The sequence below is a fragment of the Eretmochelys imbricata genome, chromosome 11 (genome assembly GCF_965152235.1).
Source record: "Eretmochelys imbricata isolate rEreImb1 chromosome 11, rEreImb1.hap1, whole genome shotgun sequence".
Taxonomy (NCBI): Eukaryota; Metazoa; Chordata; order Testudines; family Cheloniidae; genus Eretmochelys; species Eretmochelys imbricata.
In genome coordinates, this window is record NC_135582.1 from 21,343,800 (window position 1) to 21,368,802 (window position 25,003).

General features: G+C 39.1%; 1 protein-coding gene across 1 annotated transcript in view; it reads right to left on the reverse strand.

Moving 5' to 3' along the window:
- LRP1B (LDL receptor related protein 1B) overlaps window positions 1-25,003 on the reverse strand; it is a 1,054,628-nt gene that overhangs the window by 158,890 nt on the left and 870,735 nt on the right. Inside the window, exons 63-66 of the mRNA XM_077830376.1 lie at window positions 13,822-13,915; window positions 6,891-7,007; window positions 6,659-6,778; window positions 1,014-1,133 (exon numbers count right to left, since the gene is read on the reverse strand). Of these exons, the coding sequence (XP_077686502.1) occupies window positions 1,014-1,133; window positions 6,659-6,778; window positions 6,891-7,007; window positions 13,822-13,915 (451 nt within the window). The remainder of the gene's footprint in view (window positions 1-1,013; window positions 1,134-6,658; window positions 6,779-6,890; window positions 7,008-13,821; window positions 13,916-25,003) is intronic.

The window sequence follows — 25,003 nt, forward strand, 5'->3', positions numbered from 1 at the left end:
AGATAAATGCATTTAAAAGAAAATACATGAAAAAAATCCTTTCCTTTTTCACTTACTTACCAAAAGTGAGAATTCCTCTTTCACTTACTTATCAAAATCCAAGTTTGTTGTTTGTCCTGCAATGTGTGATGACATAACTACTATGGAAAGTAGGTAGTGACTTTAGGACCCTGTACTATATTACTATTTTAAAATATATTTTTAACTATTACTGGAAAAACATGAACTCGGGCCTTTGCAGTTAAAAAGTCTTTCAAGTCACCTTTCAGGTACAAATAGAAAACGTAACAAAAAATGCTAAAGATTTTACTTGTTGTGCAAAGAGGAGCAATAAACAACAACAAAAGAAATAGTCCCAAAGAAAATAAATAAGCTTTTTTCTATTTACTATTGGATTCATAAAAGTCACTACAAAATTCTGCTTTTGGGTTGCTTAACACTGGATGTATACTCAGCTAAGTCTTTGTGAGGCCTGTCTTACGCTGGACTGTTCCATCAGTACTCCTGTGATTGCTGATACAAAAATCTGTTTATTTTATACAATGTAAACTAGTTAAACTACTCAGATGTTTATCGCAGTTATTAGTTTTTTTTATTTACCAGCATTTAGTTTAATACAATAGGCAAAAAATATGTAGAAGAAATTCATAGGCACTGGGTAATTCTGCAATAAGAATTAAAAAGAGAAGCCACTAGTGTTTCAGGGGAGTCATTTGTTTTATAACTGCTGTCCATAAAGCAGATGCTTCAAGAGATTTCACAGGTAAAATAAAGCTATTCTATCAGATGATTACTTTGAAATAATGACACAGGACATATTCAAGATCATTGCAACTTCCCCATTACAATTTATGGTAAGAGAATAAAAATAAATTTAAAAAATTGGGAAAAGTCTTCTTGAGCAAGAAAGTTATAAAGATACTGGTGTTAGAAATATGAGATTTTAATAAAGCAATGTCACTACTTTTAAACAAAAAGACTGCACTCCTTTGTTTGACTGTTGTCAGACTCACCACAGTTTGCTTCATCTGATCCATCAGCACAGTCCGGGTCCTCATCACATACCCACAGTTTAGAAATACAGTGTTTTGTAGTTTTACACTGGAAATGGTCTGGAGAACAGCTGTTTTCCGCTTTAAAGAAAGAGAGTTATTTTTAAAGCTAAATATTTTTGCCAAGACTCAAAACATTTTTTGTTAAAATAAATAACCCCAAATGTTAAAAACAGGCTCTCCATGAGTTCTATAGTGTTTTTCAGTGATATCTCCAAGAAAATAGCAATCTGTTTTAATGCATTCTATTGTTATTTAATCCATTTGATTATTAACATTGTCCAAATGAATTTAGAGAGTCACAATATTTATGGTAGTGTTCCATTGATTACAAACAAGAACATTTTCAACATTAGTTAAATTCGATAGACCAAATGCTAACAATATTCTGGTTAAAAGGCCCATCACTCTCTTCTGGGCACTACCTTCAACAGTGTGAGCAATGCACTGTGGGTAAAGAGACTTTGAGAGGAAAATTGGCAAAGAGGAAGTGAAAGATGGACATCTGATGACTGAAACAAAGGGGAAGGAGCAAGCTTCACCATCCTGGTTGCCATCCTCACCATATCCTGGAACCAAGAGATCCATTGTAACATCATTGGGCTTTTGTCATCTTGTTTCCAAGACATGTCCTGACTGGACCAGGCCAAAGAACTGGCTCAGATGACATCTCCACCTTCACTGGTTCCAGCTATATCCCAGCCACTACATGGGATATGAGACTTTGTCATGTTCCCTTCCTCTCCCTTTTCATTCTTTTCAATCCCCTACCTTATTTCTTCTCTTTCCTATCCCTTTCCTTTTTCCTTCTGTCTAATAAGAATCTGGTTAAGCTGGCCAAGTCTGCATGTTTTGCAACACAAACCCTGTGACCAGAAAGAGACAGCTATATGAAATATCATGGTACAATTTTGCCAGGTCTTGGAGTGGTGATAAGACTGTGTTCTGTGGCTGAGTTTTGCAGCAGCAAGGTTACAAGTTAAAACCAGTGACAGCTGCATTTTCTATTTTTGCTGTTCTTTCCCCTTTTGTATATTATTTGTTGTGTTTTGCCTTCTAGAAAATGGGATCGGATTTTAAACAACAGCAACAGCAGTTGCAACCCAACCGAACTAACTTCTCTTTTCCTCCAAAGGACAGTAATTACCATCTTAATACCAACTAAGAGACTGTCTTAGGAAGGGTTTTTTTCCTTCTAAAGACTCTCTGCAACTAAAGGGAAAGGGAACAAGGGATGCTGTTAAAATGTAAGCCTTATTAAATACTTTACATTTCAAATGCTTTAATGGCTTTTCCCTTTTTAATAAAATGTAATGTTTTTCAGTATGTGTTTCCCATGGTACTAAGCAGGCTGAGGTTTGCATTGCAAATCCCAACAATGTTTAAAACTGTTTAATGTTGGACAGATTCTGGCTCATGTTAATACCTTTGACTCTTTGGGCCCCTTTATTAAATCTAAATGTACAGGGAGTCCTCGGATTTACGATTCCCAATGCCACTTACTACACTTTTCAATGGACTGCTCATTTAGCCCTTACGATGCTTGTTTCACCCTTAGGATGCTCTATTTGCATAAAGTTCTCTAGAAATCATTTCCTGGTTGCGTTATACAGTACTGGTATGGACCTGGAAGGGGTCCCTTCTGATTGGCTTCGAGGCAGCAGGGTAGTTTGTTGTTGGGTAGGGTTGCTGCTTGTTTTTGATTGGCTCCCAGCCCCAGGCTCAGCCAATCAGAAAGCTTGAACAGTGATTGGCTGAGGCTCAGCATGTGTGCCATTCTCCCTGGCTTTCTGAGCCTGTGTTGCTGGCATTCTGAGCGGCATATGTGAGTTTATATGTTTATCTGAATGCTCTTTACAAAATACGATAAATACATTAAAAGAAAAGGAGTACTTGTGGCACCTCAGAGACTAACCAATTTATTTGAGCATAAGCTTTCCTGAGCTACAGCTCACTTCATCGGATGCATAAAAGTGGAAAATGCAGTGAGGATGTTTTTATACACACAGACCATGAAAAAATGGGTGTTTATCACTTCAAAAGGTTTTCTCTCCCCCCACCCCACTCTCCAGCTGGCAATAGCTTATCCAAAGTGACCACTCTCCTTACAATGTGTATGATAATCAAGGTGGGCCACTTCCAGCACAAATCCAGGGTTTAACAAGAACGTCTGAGGAATGGTGGTGGAGGGGGGAGGAGGTGGTAGGAAAAAACAAGGGGAAATAGGTTACCTTGCATAATGACTTAGCCACTCCCAGTCTCTATACAAGCCTAAATTAATTGTATCCAATCTGCAAATGAATTCCAATTCAGCAGTCTCTCGCTGGAGTCTGGTTTTGAAGTTTTTCTGTTGTAATATTGCAACTTTCATGTCTGTAATCGCGTGACCAGAGAGCTTGAAATGTTCTCCAACTGGTTTATGAATGTTATAATTCTTGACATCTGATTTGTGTCCATTTATTCTTTTACGTAGAGACTGTCCAGTTTGACCAATGTACATGGCAGAGGGGCATTGCTTGCACATGATGGCATGTAACCTATTTCCCCTTGTTTTTTCCTACCCCCTTCCCTCCCCGCTGTTCCTCAGACGTTCTTGTTAAACCCTCAATTTGAGCTGGAAATGGCCCACCTTGATTATCATACACATTGTAAGGAGAGTGATCATTTTAGATAAGCTATTGCCAGCAGGAGAGTGGGGTGGGGGCAGAAAACCTTTTGAAGTGATAAACACCCATTTTTTCATGGTCTGTGTGTATAAAAACATCCTCACTGCATTTTCCACTTTTATGCATCCGATGAAGTGAGCTGTAGCTCACAAAAGCTTATGCTCAAATAAATTGGTTAGTCTCTAAGGTGCCACAAGTACTCCTTTTCTTTTTGCGAATACAGACTAACACGGCTGCTACTCTGAAACCAATAAATACATTGATGTTGCAACATTAGTCATCTATAGTTCATACAGTACAAAAATCTGGGTTATTGTGGTGAAAATAGTGTATCAAGCCTTAGTTCAGGAACCAAGCTCCCCTTCATACCATTGATTCCTATGGGAAAAGCTGTTTTGGCTTTCAACATTTCGACTTACAACGCAATTCTAAGGAATTGTGTCATAAGTCGGAGGACTCCCTGTAAACAACAGTGTCCAGTGCCACCAAAATCCTTCTGCTCTGTCTTCAATGTTTTGAAGAAAAGTAGTGAATTGAAGAACCAGACTGAAAACTACTTCACAATGTCAACATAATCGCCCAGGTAACAGAAGATTTTGCTGTAAAGAATTGCTGCCAATTTTCCCTGGTTCCTGAAAGCTGCTTTGTATGGGTGTCTTTAGTTTCCAAGATTTCCAACTTGGCAACTAAACCTGGTTGTTAGTGCACTCATGGGTTTTCCTTTTAAATCCTTACAAAAAGTGCTAGAAAAGTTCCTCACATGAGAGATGGCATGTGATTATTTTCTGCACAGCCAGGAGTATGAAAAAATTAATGCCCCTTTCCTGTAGGGATCCTATCCCTAGTTATTCACCAATCAAAAAGTAATTTTCTTCCCTCACATCCTTCCTAATGTATATATATATCACTAGCTCAGGAGACTTCCTTCATAAAGTTTAAAAAAAAAAAAAAGACTGGCCATGAACATCGACTTATTTGGCAATATTATGGCCTATGGCAAATTAGTAGAACAGAAAATGACCTTCAGTGTGGATATGCTAACAAATGTTAGTCAAACCGTGTAGCTTTAACTGGATTTCCCATCAGCTGTAGAGTTCTCATAGCCAGGTTCTAAGCCACCTGCCCTTTGGCCCACAGCACAGTGGGCATGTCATGAACAGAAAGGGGTGGGAGGAGTTATATCTGGATTGCTTTGCAAACTGCTTAGTCTCTTGGAGTCAGTTACCATATGGCACAATCTAAGCACATTCTAATCTGCACTGGACCTGGGATGATAATTATGGAGCTGTAAACAGCTCCCTGGTGCTCCCCTCCCACTCGTCTGCCCCCCCCAATCTGCCAGGCATAAATTCAGCACAGCAAAGAATCTGATCCCATATTTCAGAAAACAAACAAATGTTCTTGGCAATGTTACAAATAAATCCTAAATTATTAAAACTAAACAAAGATTTATCATCTAATTTGCTTTTCATTATTTATACTATTGTTGACTTTTTGCACGTAGCTCAGCTTGGGCAAAGAAAATTTTCGGGTTTGTTTATATTTAGTTTCTAGTCATTTTCAGTTTCAGGTTTTCACACATTAGCACGATGTTATAGTGTTTGAGGTGGAAAATCATGCAGTCATGCCTATGTAGTAAGAGTACTTATAATAATAATACCTTGCTTTTATATAGAACTTTTCATCAGTGGATCTCAAAGCATTTCATTACTAAGGCCGTATTATCCCCATTTTACATGTCGGTAAACTGAGGCACAGTGAACTGAAGTAACTTGCCCAAGATTTCCCAGCAACCACTGGCAGAGACAGAAATAGAAGCCAGGTGTCCTGAGTCCTAGTCCAGTGTTCTAGTCACTAGGCCACACTGCCTAGTGTAGTAAGTCATACCAGTATTGTAAAAGTAATTGCGACACAGAATCTGGACCACTACCCAAAATCATGACTTGTGGACTTCATTTAACAAGAGGCCTCACTGAAACAACATAAAACAGGCAATGTGGTTCCTAAAAAGCAGTAACTCAGCTCCCTTAGGCTTCCGAAAGGTGGCTATTAATCATCAATATTCAAGGGTCTTTGTATCCTCAATGGCCCTTTTCTAAAGAATGCATGGAGTCTCCAAGCCATTGTGTATGTGAAGCTGGAGAAATCCAATTTACAAATGGGGTAGCTGCCCTGGATCAGTGGGGGCTTGAATAACAGGCTGAGTGAGTGACGGAGTCATCTGTCTCTCTAGATGGCAGTATGGTGCTGATAGGCAGACCGGAAACATCAGAGATTATATTTACAAGATGTAAACTCTTCAATGTTTCCCGCTCTGTAACTAAGCTGAAAATACCTTATCTAGTTTATCTTATGAGAAATCTCAATGTAGGTATTTTAGCTTAAATGAATTCTTTTAATTCCATTTTCTCTGTTTTGATTTTTTTATTAAAATTAATGTCATATGGGTAAATTTGCAGAGACCTCCCGTAAAAGAGAAGTCCATAACCTCCATAAGTGCTGTAGGATAAAGAGTTCGAGAACCTATACCCTCTCTCAGTTAAGGAGCAGGAACAAAGGTATCCTCTCCCACTAAAATGTGCTGCCTTCAGGCTCTGGCAGAAAGTCACATGAGGAATGCTAAAAGACCAAGGAGGAGACAAGAGATGGTGGTGGGAGTGGTCAGAGTAATATATACAGTTTAACTCAAATAAGAGACCCATATAATTTTCTAAAAATGAATTCTCTCTTTTTTCTCAGTGTCATAGTTACAAAAAAATGAAGTCAATGGCAGAAGTATTTGATTTCTGTACACAGAATATCTCAAGTACTGTATGTCAAATAGTCCAAAAGATTAACTGATTTTCATTGGGCATACAGTGATTTTACATATATCTTTTAAACTCTATGTTGAAAACTATCCATCAGTGTGCAATACAAAACTCTCTAAAGATAACTTACGACAGTCTCTTTCATCTTCTTCATCACCACAGTCATCCTGTCCATTGCACCTTAGATTTATTGGAATACATTTCTGATTCTTTGTACACTTGAACTGACCTGACAGGCAGACATGTGTGTCTGGAAGATAGGTTAAAAAAAAATTCCAGATGAGTTTCTCATGAGAATTTAAATCATCTTAGCTAAAGATCTTAGTCAGTTTTTGAATTCGGTGCTACACATAATCACTTACCACAGTTGAGTTCATCAGAATTGTCCCCACAATCATTTTCTCCATCACAGATAAAGGCTGGCAGAGCACAAAGTCCAGTTCCACACTGAAAACGTCCTGGTTGACATTTAAATTCAGCTGAAAAAACAAAACAAAAACCAAATCTTGCACAGTTGCATACAGAGTTTATAAAACTTATAAACAACGCTTTTCTGCTATTCAAAATGTAAATTGAATTACTTTAAACTATGTATGAACCCCAGTGTGTACGTGTACATGTCAGACAGAAGTTTCATGGATTTTTCCTGTCTGAATAAACTGATCAAATATATGGAATGATTCAAGCCCCACTGAAGTTAGTGCAAAGACTCCCATTGATTTCAATGGCATTTGGATTGGCCCACAATGAGAAAATGTTGTCATGAAATCATTTTGATGTTTTTATATCTATTTCTTTATATTAAAAATATATATCTTTAACCTATAACAGAGGTTAAAAAAATCTCATTAAGTACAGAAAAATTACCAGCTCTATCCCAGGGATGGTAATGTGCCAATTATATTATTACTCTTCAATGGACTAATTGAATATATTTATAAGTTATTAAATTAGGATATACAGACTCAACCAGAGTATTCTGTAGTTACTAAACCATAACTGAACACACATTTTTCAATTATAAGATCGTAGTACCAAGGCTGAGGAGGGTCTCATTTACATGATGACTGCACAATTATTTCTCAGTAATGATACAGCATGCAAAAGTAAAGTAATTATCTAATCTTGCAACCATGTCTATTACTATTTATTTGTAAGCATCAGTGTGCTAAGCGATGTACAAAACAGAAAGGAATACACAGTCCCAGCTCTGTGGATTTTTTAATCTGAACAGAAAACACAAGGACCCACTGGGACACCAAGAGGATGATGCTATCTTAAGTGGATGATTATCGTTTCTATTTGTAAAAAGAAAAGGAGTACTTGTGGCACCTTAGAGACTAAAAAATTTATTTGAGCATAAGCTTTCGTGAATTACTGCTCAGTTCATCGGATGCATTCAGTGGAAAATACAGTGGGGAGATTTATGTACATAGAGAACATGAAACAATGGGTGTTACCATACACACTGTAACCAGAGTGATCAGGTAAGGTGAGCTATTACCAGCAGGAAAGCCGGGGAATGGTGGGGGGGAACCTTTTGTAGTGATAATCAAGGTGGGCCATTTCCAGCAGTTGACAAGAACGTCTGAGGAACAGTGCGGGAGGTGGAGGGGGAAATAAACATGGGAAAATAGTTTTACTTTGTGTAATGACCCATCCACTCCCAGTCTCTATTCAAGCCTAAGTTAATTGTATCCAGTTTGCAAATTAATTCCAATTCAGCAGTCTCTCTTTGGAGTCTGTTTTTTGAATTTTTTTTGTTGAAGTATTGCCACTTTTAGGTCTGTAATCGAGTGTCCAGAGAGATTGAAATGTTCTCCAACTGGTTTTTGAATGTTATAATTCTTGACGTCTGATTTGTGTCCATTTATTCTTTTACGTAGAGACTGTCCAGTTTGACCAATGTACATGGCAGAGGGGCATTGCTGGCACATGATGGCATATATCACATTGGTAGATGTGCAGGTGAACGAGCCTCTGATATTGTGGCTGATGTGATTAGCATTTATGTGCCTTAGGGAAGAAGTCAGCTTTCAATGGGGATTTGAATAAAGAAAGGGTGGAGACCAAGAGCAATGATTTTGGAAGGGATTCCAGAAGGCAGAAGGGAAGTTGATATGGAAACAAGATGAAGAAGAAAGTAAATTGGTGAAAGACAACTTTGTAAGGGTGCCAGGTTGAGATAAGAAACAGCAGAGATGCAGATGTGGAAGTCCCTGTGCAAACCTTTGAAAGGGAAAGTTTGATTTTGATGTGGAAAGAGACAGAAACTTCCTATTGAGGAGGTTACAACAGTCTATAGTGCCTCTGTCAGTTGTTTTCTTTTTCAGTAAAAGTTAAAAAGTACTGAAGTGTACTAAACATGTATCCCTAACTCTGATTCCTAAACAGAATAGGTTATACAAGCTATCAGCTGCCTGGGGATTCCCTGTTGCTGGAGGAATCCTCAGAGAGCTGGTTAAATTATAACAGGGATTCACCTGGGAGACCAAGATTTGTCTGAAGCTATGAATGTATATGCAGTAGATAAACCATCTGTGCTGACAAGTTGCCAAATGGCTGTGACAAAACATCTTGCTAAAAGGATTAATGCCTGTCCTCTCTAGACAATGAGAGAATCTGGAGTTATTACTATTGAAGGGATTATTATATAAATCTGAGATTCCTTGAGTTCTGGGTTTGACCAAAGCCCAAGAAATGGTACATAAATATATAATCTGGTGAAGGAAAATATGACCAACTAGAGATTGGTCAAGAAAGATTTGTAACAAACCCAAGAAATACTTGTAACAAATCTTACCGTGAATTTATTGCAGAATAATTTCCTTAACTGCAAGTGCTTTCTCAACTCTTAGCCCAGAACAGAAATGAGATAAGACTTGTGCAAGAAAAACCAATGTTACTATCCCAGCTAAAGTAGGTAAAATATGCCCATTCTTACACTCTGATATAGAAATAAAATGAAAAGGAGTACTTGTGGCAACTTAGAGACTAACAAATTTATTTGAGCGTAAGCTTTCGTGAGCTACAGCTCACTTCATCAGATGCATTCAGTGGAAAATACAGTGGGGAAATTTATATACATAGAGAACATGAAACAATGGGTGTTACCATACAAGATGAGGGTATGCAATCGGTGCAAACTGAATAGTCCCATTAAGAATTTACATATTAGTGTTTTGTCAGTGTTGGAAGGCTTTAAGACTGAATCCTTACATCCACAAATTGATCCTCAATAATGTGAGAGTCAGAAAAATTGATCTACTTTTTAACATATGGATGAGACACTCCACAGGTGACAAGGCAATACTCCAGTTCTCCCAACATGGAGATTTCCAAGCTGATCAAAAACATGGATATTGTGTTCCACAATGGAATGACCTGCACTTCTCTCTGTGAAGTGTATAATCAAACAGTTCTAAATCAAATTAAGATTTTATTCAAATCAGAAATGAGTCAGTTATCATCATAATTTGCATAAAATATGGAATGGTAAAGACCCTGCTGATGAGTCATTTTCTCTTCAAGCTTTTTCCCCCCCAAAGGTAAGCCAAAGTTCAGACCTTCTGGCCAACAAGGAATAAACATTCAGCCCAAAATGTGCCACAGAGAGTATGAAGTGTTTGTGCCATGTATCGTATCTGCAACAAGTAGACACTATTCAAGAACACCAAACTCAGACTGGTTGTTTTCTGATAAAGGCAGCTGTCCTGACAGTTGATGCCTATTCTGTTCTTTATACAGATTCTTTCAGGGCTATCATTTCCATCACCTGTCTACAAATCTTTTGGAATCTATCAGATTCCAACGACCAAGATCCAGAACTCTGAGTTGTGATAATACTCCAGCAGTTGCTCAGATTGTCTACAACTGAGACTTACTGTGCTGTTAGACATATGCCTCCCAAGAATGTCCTGGGGAATCCTATTCAACAAAAACCAGCATGGCATCCCAGGAAAACAGGAATTGTCTTCTCCTGTTTATGTGTAAAGTGGACACCCAAATGATAGAAATGTTCATGATCTAAACTATTTTATTTTGAAGATTTCAAAGGCATATTAGTCCTCAGAAAATTCAAGGCCATCTCTATCTCACATATAATAGCTGTGTTTGCTGCCACAGAGACCAGACTATTGGGAGTGACAGGCAGGAAGCCTTCATATTAAGTGCAAAAAAGGAGGAAAGGAACCTCACAGTCATGTCCTTGAGAGACTGTTCACTGAGTAACCTGAGTTACTGAGGTACCACAATCATCTTTCCTCTCAATGTGAACTTGTAATTTCCAATTTAAGGAGACGTAAGTGTGTTAGCTCTGACTGAGCACACTAAAAATTATAGCGTAGCAACAATATAGCATAGCCGCTCAAGCACGTACCCATTCAAGATGCTAGGTACATACTTGGGTGGGTAGCCCTTCCTGCCACTACTACCACAGTGACTACATTTCAATTTTTAGCCTGCTAGCTCATTCAGAGGTAGCATAGGTATGTCATCCTTGAGCTGGGAATTACATTTTCAGCTTGAAATGTAGATGTCCCCACAGTTAAGGGAAGCCTACCTCACTGAGTTTTGCAAAGTATTGAGATGAGGTATGTTATGCAAACCATTTATTTTACTTTACTTCCATTTTCTCTCTATTTTCTGTAGACAACACAAAATGCTTCAAGCTATAAAGAGAGGTGATAAGGGGTAAAAAGTTTCTGGAGCCTCACTCTTGGTCTTGATCATATGTGGCACACAGAGTTATGGCCTATCCTCTTAAAATACATTGCAAAGAGGAGTAGCAGGAGACAAAGAGAAGAAGCCTGATGACCAAGGAGATGCACATTGGCAGCTGGGGCAAGTGACGAATACTTATCCCTTCTATAGCACCTTTCAACAAAGAATTTCAAAACACTTTACAAACATCCGGGCCTTTATCTGAAACCCATTGAATACAAGGGAAAGACTCCCATTGACTTCAGTGGGCTTTGGCATAAATGATTAAAACCTCCTAAACCCATGATATAACAATATTTATTGATTCCCATTTCACAGCTGGGGAAATAGTTACAGACTATTTAAATGGCTTCCCTGACAGTAACTGGCAGAACCACAAGTATAACCCAGGGTCCTTAGTCTCAATTATTTTCCCAAAATGATCACTCACTCTGATGGCTTTATATTATTTTATTATTATTATTATTAGCTTGAGGTACTAAACAAATAAGAGGAAATTAGTCCTCTTTTTGGGGTGACAATATTATGGGATTGTTTAAATGGATAGTCTTATATATCTTAATGTTCATTTAATGTTCATTTACAGAATTTTTTGGCTTTAAGAATTTCAGGTATAGTATTAGTATTTCCACCCCAAAATCTCTTCTTTTTTCCTAATATCACTATAAAATAGTGTCTTTTGTCTAGTATGTTATATATAGTTACCTCATGTGGAGAGAGGAGTACAGTATTTTTTATTTTGCTATGTCATTATTCTTTTGTATGTTTAAAATTTTATGTACTAACTTATTTTTATTTTCCTTTTTCCCCTTGATACCTTTTACCTGAGATGTTTCTTTTTGGGGATTTTAATTAATGAACAAACTGTATTCAGTGAAATGATTTTTTTAAAATAGTTTCTGAAATTTAAGATTAATTAATATTTAAGATTATATTTTAATGATACACTTCACAAGAGTAAACTAAAAATCAATCTGGTATTATATAAACAATTAGTGTAAATGGAACAGGGTATAATACAATATTTTTTGAAACCTTTGCACTTAAATTAAGGGTACTGAAACTCCTCTAGTTTTGTTCACACTTTGCACATTGTAAAGCTTAAATTGTAAAGTTTTACATGTTACTGAGGATGAAACTATTGCATGTGATTTACTACAATGTCCATGTGGTAAACAGACAAGTTGGTAAGGAGCAGAGTTCTAGGTAGAGAAATGAAGTAAAGTAACTTATAAAAAGTGACAGGTTTCAGAGTAGCAGCCGTGTTAGTCTGTATCCGCAAAAAGAAAAGGAGTACTTGTGGCACCTTAGAGACTAATAAATTTATTTGAGCATAAGCTTTCGTGAGCTACAGCTCACTTCATCGGATGCTGTAGCTCACGAAAGCTTACGCTCAAATAAATTTGTTAGTCTCTAAGGTGCCACAAGTCCTCCTTTTCTTTTTCTCAAAAGTGAAAAGATCAAGTATTTTTCTATTGTTGAACTTGTGACAATGAAAAAGGTATCATAACAAAAGATTTAGAAGCATATGAGAATTGCTTGTTGTTATTCTGATTCAACATATTTCTTTGTTAAGATGTGGATTACAAATTTTAGTGCACAAGATTAAAATGAAATGACTGTGAATTAGAATTAAAGAGAAATGCAGCGGGGTGAACATTTTTCGTTGTGAGTACAAATTTCAAGGTACAATTAGGGTTGCCAGTTTGGGTAGGATGTATTCCTGGAGGATTCATCACTTGACATAATCTTTAATTAAACATTTATCTTTAATTCTTGGAGACTCCAGGACAATCCTGGAGAGTTGGCACCACAGGTACAATGCACTCATGATCTTTTGATTTTTGGAGATACAGTAAATCACATAAGTGGTTAGTGATTGAGGATGAAAGGTAGCATCATCCTCTAGACATTAAAATATAGTAAACCAATGCAGGAGAAACAGCGTTTTCCAATACCTAAGACAACTTGCATTCCGCTGTCATGGAAAAGCCATGACAGCTTTTCTCTGGGATGCTGAGAACTTCATCATGATTGACTTTAAGCTATCTAAAATTTGACAGGGGGAATATTACAGTGGCTACTGTATGAAGTATGAGAGACTATCAAGAAGAAATCTGCTGATTCTGCACTACTACCAGCACAGTGTGCCACAGTTACATAAGATGATTAGAAATAATGCATCTCACAGAATCATTTGTACCTGAATTGTAAATTCTAATCCCCAAAACATCCTTTTGCATTATTTGTTAAAACAGGAAACTCTGTGTGAAATGTATCCAGAATTGTAGCAAGAGTCACTTAGAGAAAAGTTGAACAAATGTCACTATTCGGCTTTAAAAATCCAACTTGAACACAGTTTTTCAAGAAACTAAGAAAAAGTTAAACTATGATTTTGGAGCAATTTAAGATTTGAAAATATGTATTATAAATTCTTGCAGTTTGTTAAGGATTTTCAAATGACACTTAGCAGTGATCATCTTATTTAACTTTCTAACTTTTGCATTACAGTATCTTATACAAGAACATCATGGAAAAAGAAGTTGGATTTAGAATTCAGAATGTACTTACGACATTCTTCAGGTTCATCTGATCCATCCCCACAGTCATCTACAGTGTCACATTTCCACCAGAATGGAATACATTTATCAGTTTTGCAACGGAACTGTAGTAAGAAATGGAGGGAAAAAGTCTTAAAATATGAATATTTTTCATGCAAACAAAATAATTTATGAGAAATTAGACTCATAGCTCAAAACTTACACCTAATGTTTCCCTAATGTGCATCTACAGTTGATTTTGTACAAGATACTGTTTGAGGAGCGTTGGCCTAGATCTTCAGCTGGTGTAAATCAGTGTAGCTTCAATGATAGTAAAGCTATCCCATTTTACAACAGCTCAGGATTTGGTCCTTCAATTTTAATTCAAAATAGAAATTTACATTCCTTAAAGAACTGTTATTGGGTCTCTTGAAGCAGATATTTAACAACATTCTTTCAGAATGAATCTGTGTAACAGCAGGTATTTTGAAGTTGCTTAATAATTCAACTGAATATACAGTTTTGTTTTTATACAATCACTTTTATGTAAGTTGAATCAAATCAATGGAACAACAACCTAATTCTCCTGATTCCTCGAAAGGCAAAAAATCTGTTAAGTAAGCTCCTTCATAAGGCCCAATATTGCCCCAAATCTCAATTAGAAGCTCTGCTGTTCCTTCACTATCGCTGAGAGAAGAATGCTTCTAGGAGTTAATCTGAAACCACCAATTCTTTTTGCCAATAACATCAAGTGGTAAAGTCTAGGTAGTTTAAGAATACTGGTAATCTATTTTAGTTTTTCTATATCTATGCTTATCCCTGGTTATTTACGTGCTGCACAAAAGTAAGGAGTACAAAAGCCCAGAAACAGAACATGTTTTACTTTGTAAATTCCATCAGGGGAGAGGAGTGTGACTGAGTATACATTTTCTGTTTGTTTTGTTCAAAGAGCATTGATCCTTAAGGAAGTTTTCTTAAAAGGTTTGTTTTTCACCTTAATCTGAATACCATTAAATCAGAGCTCAGTCTAATTTTTTCTTCCAGGGACTTCCACAGGCATGATATTGCTGTCAATTATGCTTTGTGATCTGCAGTTAGAACTGAGGTATAAATACTGAATTATTATTGTGGAGGATAGCTGGGAATTGCTGAAGATAAGGTTGGTCCTGTGAAGTAGCCAGGTCCCAAACACTTAAGCGGCCTTGTAGAAAAGGACTTTCAAGTTCTATTCTAAAGTGGATGATGAAGTATACCCACGTTGGCCTCTAGCATAAGGTGTGCAGCTGCAAGCCATACCACCAGCTCCAATCTTTCTCCAATGTTTATGGCCAAGCTCAGGTAGAGTTAATTGCAATAATTCCACCTGGAAATGTGGAAAATAGAGATGATAATGGCTATTTCCTCATAAAAGAAAAAAATCCACAAATCTAGAGTCACTCACTCATTTTGCTTAAACCATCAACCAATTTTAACTTTTGGTCATCAGTGGCCTGGGAAAATTAAATTTAAACCATTAAAAAACCTTGGGATGAAAATCTCCTCATCCCATTACGTCTCACACTTGACATAAAGATCATCTATTGGCAAAAAATTCCCTTTTTTCTCTTTGCTTGGCAATACAGCTTTGCCTGTTCCCTCTTATTTGAGGACCTAGCCATTGTAATCTATACTTTCAACATTCCTAGGTTGGACTATTGCAGTTCACTCTACCTGAACTTGGACACAAACACTGGAGAAAGAGGTCACTTGGATAGATCACCATCATCTACTTTAGAACAGGGTTGAAAGTCCTTGAAGAACTGCCTCTGTCACAGAAGCATGAGACTTAGGGAAGAATACAGGTGAGTCATGTGTTCATTTAGATGGAATTCTCTAACCACCTTTGGTCAGACCTTTGGGTGTGTTCTTAAGGATATGATGTCCGGGAAAAAAACAGTATAGACAGGATCAGCCATCAGAGCTTGAATCTCATAGACTATCAGGGTTGGAAGGGACCTCAGGAGGTCATCTAGTCCAACCCCCTCCTCAAAGCAGGACCAATCCCCAATTTTTGCCCCAGATCCCAAATGGCCCCCTCAAGGATTGAACTCACAACCCTGGGTTTAGCAGGCCAATGCTCAAACCACTGAGCTATCCCTCCCCCTGAGGGGAGGGATCTCTCTTCTACCCTGCTTGCTGAGGTTCTCACTACCAATTCAGAAGTTTTCAGAGACAAGTGCAGCAGAGAATAGATAACCATGAGTTTGAAGGGAGGGCCCATGAGCATTGAAAGAATCAGGATGAGATCCAAAGGAAGAATCAGTTCCTTGATAGATGGAAAAACTCTTATTAGGCATGTTAGAACCTTTATGATCAATAGGTTTGAAATGATAGATTGACCCTCTACAGATAGATGATGTGCCGAGAATGCTGCCAAGCATATTTTCACTGAGCTCAGTTCACTGTTTCAGTTCTAATAGGTGGTATAGACATATTGATACTGAGACTTCCTGAGATTTCCCCAAGATTGTTGGCGACACCAGAGAGAAAATCTTGTTCTTTTGTGGAAATTTTGAAAAGAGTAACCTTATCTTGAACAGAAAGATTTCTGCAGCCATGAGAATAACCTCTTTCTCACACCAGTAACAGCTTAGTTCTCACATAGATAAACTAATTCTAAAATCGGTCTTTCTGAGATATGGGCTACTAGAAAGTTCAGCCACAGTTTTATATGATCTATTATTCTGATTAATCTTGATATGTGATTATACTCAGATGGAGAATCCAGTGTACCTATGGCACTAGGGCTGTTACCTACATTTTGATGGTGCTTAGTTGTCGGATTCCAATCAGCCATTCTGGAGAAACTCTAATGTAGCTGATACCACTTTCTGATTATTATATTTGTTATTGCAGTCGCATCTAGCAGTCAGGGCCCCATTGCTCTGAGCACTGTACAAAGAGGCAATCCTTGCCACAGAAAGATTTCCGTTTGCACTGGAAACATTACTTGACCAAATCAATGAATGAGATTTCCTGGTTGGGTTCTGTCTGGTTACAAAAATGTACCAAGGCTAATGGAAAATTCCAGCTGAATTACACTTCTCTTCCAATGCCCGTACTGTAAACCACAGATGTTCAAGATGAAGGAGTTCCTGATTCAAAAGGTATGTTGTTTTCTGGAGGTGCAATGTGGAATACTTGGTTATCTGTCAAGTCCAAAGTGCCCTCTGGGCCAGGAGAAGACATTCCTTTCCCTCTTTTCTGTACTTTTATGTGAACTCTCTTGAAAGGCAGAAGATTCTTCTCTACCCAGTATATTGTTTCCACTGCTGTTTAAAAGTTTTAACCTCTGGTATGACCCTGAATTTTGGAATGGATATAAAAACTCATGCCTGATGCCTAAATAAATCTATAACAGGAGGTAGGAGGAGACTTCCCTGTGAGCACCATAATTACCCCCTTTGTAGTTTTTTGCACCTTCTGCTGAGGTTTGGTTCTGCGTTGGCTATCAGCATTTTGCTAGTACTTAGCTGTCCACAAAGGAGCATTTGGATGTGATCTGGGAATGACACCTAATTTTGCATTGCATCAGGAGTATAGTTCCATGACCTCAGAAGGAATTTCTGCACTGCATTTTGAGAAGCCCACTCAGGCAATGAAGGCAATACCTGGCACCAGCAATCGTAGCAATTGGAGATAATTAGCTACAGATGACAACTGCTAGGAAATGAATAATACAATGAAGTTCTGGATCTTTGCAAATCTTTCCCATAGTGGCAAAATATGACCAGAGCTATGTCTGTTTTGATTCTGGGGGACAACCATTCTCTGTATTGGGTTCAGAAAGTTCTTGATGTTTGATCAAATGGTGAGCATGAATTCCTTTCAGCAGTTGCCCAGTTATAAATGAATGTGTTTCTCTGAGCAGGGTACTAATTGGCATGTTGTCTGTGCATGGGAATATGTGCTTAACTTGCAACATGAGCAAGTCCTGTGATTACCAGACCTTTCTTAAAACTCTGGGTATGGAGGAGCATCCAACATTTCCAGGTGGTCTTCCAGTCAAATACTAACCAGGATCCCAACCCTGCTTAACTTCCCACAGCAGACAAGTTCTGGTGCGTTCAGCATGATATGGCTGCAGACACAGAGCAGAAGAAAGCGTCTTGTATTGGAATTGTGAGCAAACATACACACACACTGATTTTGTCTTGGTCATGCTGATACTTTTGTTGACTTGGAGGAAAGTTTATGTAGCTTTCCATGTAAGTCTTTGTTCCAGATTTTGTCCTCCAGGGTTATAGTCCCTTCTTGGACACCCTTGGTGTTGGTAATGACTAACACATTGCTATGCTGGCTTTTATAGTGAGAGTTGAGACAATTTACTATCTCAGCTTACTAGATGTCTGTGGGATCCTGCAAGGTTGCCTGCCCACTCCCCTGGGCCAGCTAGCACCCATGTACGTACTGTAGGAGCAACCTAGTACCTCTATGTGCTTTCCTCAGTAATTCAGGAGTCATACTGAGCATGGGAAGGAATTTCTCACTTTTCTCTCTGTAATCTCATGATGGTGTAGCTTCACAGGGAATGGAATCCTCATGTGTTTCATTTCTGATCTCAGAGATCCTGAAGTGCTCCTTTTGCTTTATGTGAAGCCTGCCTGTGGAGCAGGGGAGGGATGAAGAGAGAAAAAACCCTTCCTACCTTTCAGATTCTGAGCCCCTTTCCTTGGCAGAGCAAGGGTTTACGGTTGATGATCAGATGGTACAGATCCTATTCCACTGTTACCTAATCTGAAATCCCTTTCATTGCAAAGGGAGATACTTGGGTGCAAGCCAGACAGACACAATTCCAATTATTTTGCACCCTGAGTAAGAGCTTCACAGCAGGGGCAGACTTCTCCGAATGCCCAGACATGCAGAAGGTGTGGGAGGGGCTGTGAGCTTGATACAGAGCACTGTGAGAGCTTCTGTGCAGAGAAAACTCCAGGAAACACTCCCTCCAAGAGGGGGAAAGCAGAGAAGGGGTTTAACCTCTGATTTTAACCCCACACGTTCATTAACGATACTAACTGCTGCCTTGAAAAGATGATGCTTTCTTTTGACATTTTGGGACCTGAAGTCTCTGGGATTTGCAAGACTTACCCAAGAGCATCATAAAAATCTCAAATCATCGTGTGTGGAAGGGGAACTGGGGAACTGTATAGCAGCATGTCTTCCTTCCTCAGAGATGAGGACCCATTCCAGTATCTGGGAGAGGAGGACTTTTTGATCCTTTTGTGTGGTGGGGGGGGGATTTTCCCCATCCAGCCTGGGTGTATTGTGGGAATTACCCACTGAGCTGTCTGGATAGCATCTTCCTTGTCCTTAGACTCTTTCCCCAAAAGGCTCAGAAGCTCCTGATAGGGCTTTTTTGCACTGGCATGGTTGCTCCTCAGGGCAGGGTGTGAACTGGGTATGCTGGTCCAACTCTGAGCTCCATACCCTGGCAGCATGAGAGTCAGCTGGCTGTGAACTGACAGGACATAATTCACCCTCTGTTGCCTCACATGTGAACAAAACTTAGATTTGGCCTGGTGTTTGTGGGACAACTCTACCATTTTTGAGAAGGGGCAGAGAAATCCTGGAGGGGAGGCACTGAAGTGCTTGATCTGGGTGATTGAAACGACTACACTGACACATACCCGATCCAGCGGACGAGGAAAAAATATTATATGATGCTTCTGCAGAAAAATGAATAAAAATAATGTTATAAAACAAAATTGTCTGGATAAATTGAAATGCCAACTTGTTCCACTGCTGGAGGAAGAAAATCTGGTGGCCTTTGTTGAAAGGCAGACCTTAGTCCTTGAGTCCCTAGCAACTACGCTGGAGTGCCTCCAGATTCCATAGGTGGGGAAGCGGATTCACCATGAGTGAAGAATGAGGAGAGAGGCTCTGCAACAGAAAGTGAATTAAAGGAGCAGGCTTCTCAGCTGGACTTTTATGGTCTCCTGATACCCAAGAAGTTGTGAAATGTTCCTGCTGATATGGCCAGGTTATCCATAAAGGATGGAGGACAATGAAAGGATTCTATGTAAAAGTACCCAGGAAGCCTGAGAGACCCTGGAGATGAAGTTCTTAATGCAGCATAAGGGTGAATGTGACCCCCCACAAGAAACCACAACTCCTTTGTCTGGAGAACTATTCCAGGCCTGCAAGCCCACCCACATGGCAGAGAGGCTGACCCAAAAGCCCTGAGAAGTGAAATTCAATCAGGAAATGCAGTTATATTTCCCAGGACTGAGGAAGGGCCCCTCAACTTGATCCCTCTAGTACAGAACGTAACGTGGAAGCACATACAGAAAGTAAAAGTGTGTTGGCACTGAGAAACCTGTGGCAACTCCAAAGAAAGGGTGGTAGATCTTACAGATTGTTGTCACTGGAAAGATTGGAGGTACCTTTGGTTTGAAAAAAACACAACCAAGGTCTCTGATCTGCTTATGGCAATGTTTTACTTCCTCCTCTGCAATGACACTGAGACCTACTCTCAGTTCCATTTCTTATCCTTATGCTTTAGACATAAGAACAACAGAAGAGCAGAACCAAGGCTTTTATAAACATCAGGTGTCACTGAGATCCTGAGTTTCCAGTAAGGAACCCACTTAGCCGGTGACTTGTCAGTTGCTGAGCCAGTCTCCAGTACTGAAAATATGCTTGAATACTTTCTTGCCCAGGAGGAAGCACCACCAAAGTCCCTCACAGTGAAGGTGCCACTGTCCTGACACACTGAAATGATGAAGCTGGTATACTCTGCAATGGAGCAAGTCTGAAACCAAACTCCAAATATTCCTCTCCAATTTGAAACTGAATTAAGGTGCCAATCCCATCATCAAGGACTTGTGTTTCCAAATAGGCAAAATATTGTTTCACAGTGCCTCCCTCTCACCTCCAATCTTCTAAGGAACACAGAAAACATCCATCCTGTGCTGTACTCTTATACACTGATTTTCCAGCAGGTACGTAAGCCCAGGTCTCTCCCTGAATTTGGCTCATTTTCTAAATGAGTGATTTAATAAAAATGTAATATAGATACAACTAAAAAGGTCATATCCTACATTAAAAATAGTTAAATTAAATTACACATTATTCTTTGAGGTGGACCAAACTGCTTTAGATCCAGTTAAGTGTTTTCAAACATTGCAGCTGGTAATGGGTAGTTAGATCAATTTGCTACCAAACTTTTGTTAATATTTTCCTGTAGCATTTGCTGTTATGTTTATTCAGATCATTGTCAGAGATACTGTCAGAAAAAAGGAATAGCTGTGATACCACACCTGAGAAGACTACATTCCAGAAGCACTATTTCTAGTAATTTGGACACATCATAGTGCTTCATTACTTTGTACCCAGTGTTCATGGGTACCTTGCAGGTATGGTACCTGCAAATAGTGAATATTACCATTGTAAGAGAACACTCATTTTCAATGACTGTAAAGAATAATCTATAATTTTTTTAAAGTTTTATCATAGAAGATAGTAAGTCTGACATCAGCTTGGGAAACACAATATGTCCCTTTTGATGAACTTTCATATACAGGAAGATGACTGAAAGGATGCTGAAAGTTATGAAAAATCATAACTGATACATTGTAGAAACATGTAAAATGCATTTAAAATTGCTTCTCTCTCTATCGCATTATTGTGATTTAGAGTCCATTATCTGACAATACCTAGAGCTGGAAACAAGTGCTATATCCCATGGGAAAAATGGAATTTCTAGATTTTTTTCCCTTTTAATAGCCCTTAACATCTGAGAGATATTAGAGCTTTTACCTATCACTGGTCCAGGATTTAACATTTCTTCAATTTGCAGTTAATATAATCTGAGGCAGAAGTTTCACATTCTAGGGGGTATCATGGTTTGGGGTTCAGTCCAGTGGGGTCTTGTGTCCTTTCTTACCCTGTAACCGGAGTGGCTCACAATGCTTTGCTACTATAGCTCCCAGCCCAGAAGGCTCACATTCAGCAACAAGTGAGCAGGTCACATCCAAGTGTCTGTGTGCTATGCAGCCACCCCTAGTTCAGCAGCTCTGACCCTAGCAGCCTGTCTACTGCCCTACAGCCCCACCTTGGCTTCCATCAGCCTTAATTACAACCAGCCAGGTGACCCCAACACACTCCCAGTCCTGAATTTTCCCAAAACCACGTGCTTGCAATGCCCAGCCTTTCCCTGGACAGTTCAGAGAAATAATAAGGTTTGCTTGTTCCTTTAAAGAGACAAAAGCACAAAATAGCTTATTAACTTAACTTGGTTAAATACACTTCCTTTTCCTGAAAATAGAGCATTGAGTTGGTTTATAGTAAAAATAAAACAAATTTTATTAACAGGACATAGATTAAATGATGAAAAGTAAAGTGAATAAAATTGGAAAAGGTTACAAGTAAATCAAAGGGAAACATGCATCTAAAAGTCTAAAGCTTAATCTATCAAGGTATAGGCTTTTTTCAGGATGGCTTCTCACCCAGCTTCCTTCTTCCAAGCTATTGCTGACATTTCCTCAGTCAGGACCTTCCACAGAAGTACAAGGCATTGGCTCTCCTTCTCTTTCAAGGTGACAGATCTTTGGCTAAGCAGGTTTCTCTCCTATATTTATTTCCCAGAGATTAAACTCTTCCTTGGTTTAAGGACCTATCTTTCTCAGTTTGGGAGAGCTCTGGTCCCTTGTGTCTGTCTAGTGATGGATGCCAAATATGGCTTCTGTCATTGCTTATATCTTCCAAAGTTCAATTATCTTGTTTCAAAAGGCAGGATGACTTCATGCTGTTTTTCCCTTCCTGTGGGCTTCCCATCTCCCTATATGTAAATGAGGCTTCCATTGTTTTGATTCCACCATGCTTAATTTGCATAGGAAACAGGTAAATAGCTAAAAGAAAAGGAGTACTTGTGGCACCTTAGAGACTAACGAATTTATTTGAGCATGAGCTTTCGTGAGCTACAGCTCACTTCATCAGATGCATACCGTGGAAACTGCAGCAGACTCTATATATACACAGAGAATATGAAACAATACCTCCTCCCACCCCACTGTCCTGCTGGTAATAGCTTATCTAAAAGCCATTTCCAGCACAAATCCAGGTTTTCTCACCCTCCACCCCCCCACACAAATTCACTCTCCTGCTGGTGATAGCCCATCCAAAGTGACAACTCTTTACACAATGTGCATGATAATGAAGTTAGGCCATTTCCTGCACAAATCCAGGTTCTCTCACTCCCTCACCCCCCTCCAAAAACCCACCCCCATACACACACAAACTCACTCTCCTGCTGGTAATAGCTCATCCAAACTGGCCACTCTCCAAGTTTAAATCCAAGTTAAACCAGAACATCGGGGGGGGGGGTAGGAAAAAACAAGAGGAAATAGGCTACCTTGCATAATGACTTAGCCACTCCCAGTCTCTATTTAAGCCTAAATTAATAGTATCCAATTTGCAAATGAATTCCAATTCAGCAGTTTCTCGCTGGAGTCTGGATTTGAAGTTTTTTTGTTTTAAGATAGCGACCTTCATGTCTGTGATTGCGTGACCAGAGAGATTGAAGTGTTCTCTGACTGGTTTATGAATGTTATAATTCTTGAGATCTGATTTGTGTCCATTTATTCTTTTACGTAGAGACTGTCCAGTTTGACCAATGTACATGGCAGAGGGGCATTGCTGGCACATGATGGCATAAATCACATTGGTGGATGTGCAGGTGAACGAGCCTCTGATAGTGTGGCTGATGTTATTAGGCCCTGTGATGGTGTCCCCTGAATAGATATGTGGGCACAATTGGCAACGGGCTTTGTTGCAAGGATAAGTTCCTGGGTTAGTGGTTCTGTTGTGTGGTATGTGGTTGTTGGTGAGTATTTGCTTCAGGTTGCGGGGCTGTCTGTAGGCAAGGACTGGCCTGTCTCCCAAGATTTGTGAGAGTGTTGGGTCATCCTTTAGGATAGGTTGTAGATCCTTAATAATGCGTTGGAGGGGTTTTAGTTGGGGGCTGAAGGTGACGGCTAGTGGCGTTCTGTTATTTTCTTTGTTAGGCCTGTCCTGTAGTAGGTAACTTCTGGGAACTCTTCTGGCTCTATCAATCTGTTTCTTTACTTCCGCAGGTGGGTATTGTAGTTGTAAGAAAGCTTGACAGAGATCTTGTAGGTGTTTGTCTCTGTCTGAGGGGTTGGAGCAAATGCGGTTGTATCGCAGAGCTTGGCTGTAGACGATGGATCGTGTGGTGTGGTCAGGGTGAAAGCTGGAGGCATGCAGGTAGGAATAGCGGTCAGTAGGTTTCCGGTATAGGGTGGTGTTTATGTGACCATTGTTTATTAGCACTGTAGTGTCCAGGAAGTGGATCTCTTGTGTGGACTGGACCAGGCTGAGGTTGGTGGTGGGATGGAAATTGTTGAAATCATGGTGGAATTCCTCAAGGGCTTCTTTTCCATGGGTCCAGATGATGAAGATGTCATCAATATAGCGCAAGTAGAGTAGGGGCTTTAGGGGACGAGAGCTGAGGAAGCGTTGTTCTAAATCAGCCATAAAAATGTTGGCATACTGTGGGGCCATGCGGGTACCCATAGCAGTGCCGCTGATCTGAAGGTATACATTGTCCCCAAATGTGAAATAGTTAGCTGTGAAATTCCCTCCAGCCTAGGAGAGACCCATTTCTCCCTTTGTTTGGACACAGACTATGGAGACTAATATCAATATAATTCCTTATATAGTGTTGATACATACATTTTACAATGATGTTAATCACCCACTTAAAGCAGGATTAAAATCCCTTGGTTCAACGCTTTAATGGCAGAATTTAGTCTTTAAATTTGGCACAATAACTCTTCTGAAGACAACTGAATGTACTGTGCTTTTTTTTAAAAAAATATATATATATATACAAAACAACTTTTGCAGAGGAAACAAAAATATTTTCTGAAATGTTGCCCTCATGATATTATGGTAGTTTACCTCCTTCTTGTTAAACAATGAGTCACACAAGCTCTAAGCTTCATACACAAATATATTTTCATAGCACCTCAGGTATGTGATTTTCAAATTTTATATTTAAACACAAATCATTCTTCTCTTCATATGTCCTAAGATAACTGATCTCCACAAAGAATAGTTGATGTTACTTCAAAGTTGTGCTGTGGTTTGGTGAACTCCTTCAGGTGTGCACCACTTTCTTCAGTATGAACATTTGGCTGTAAGTAAAGCTGCAA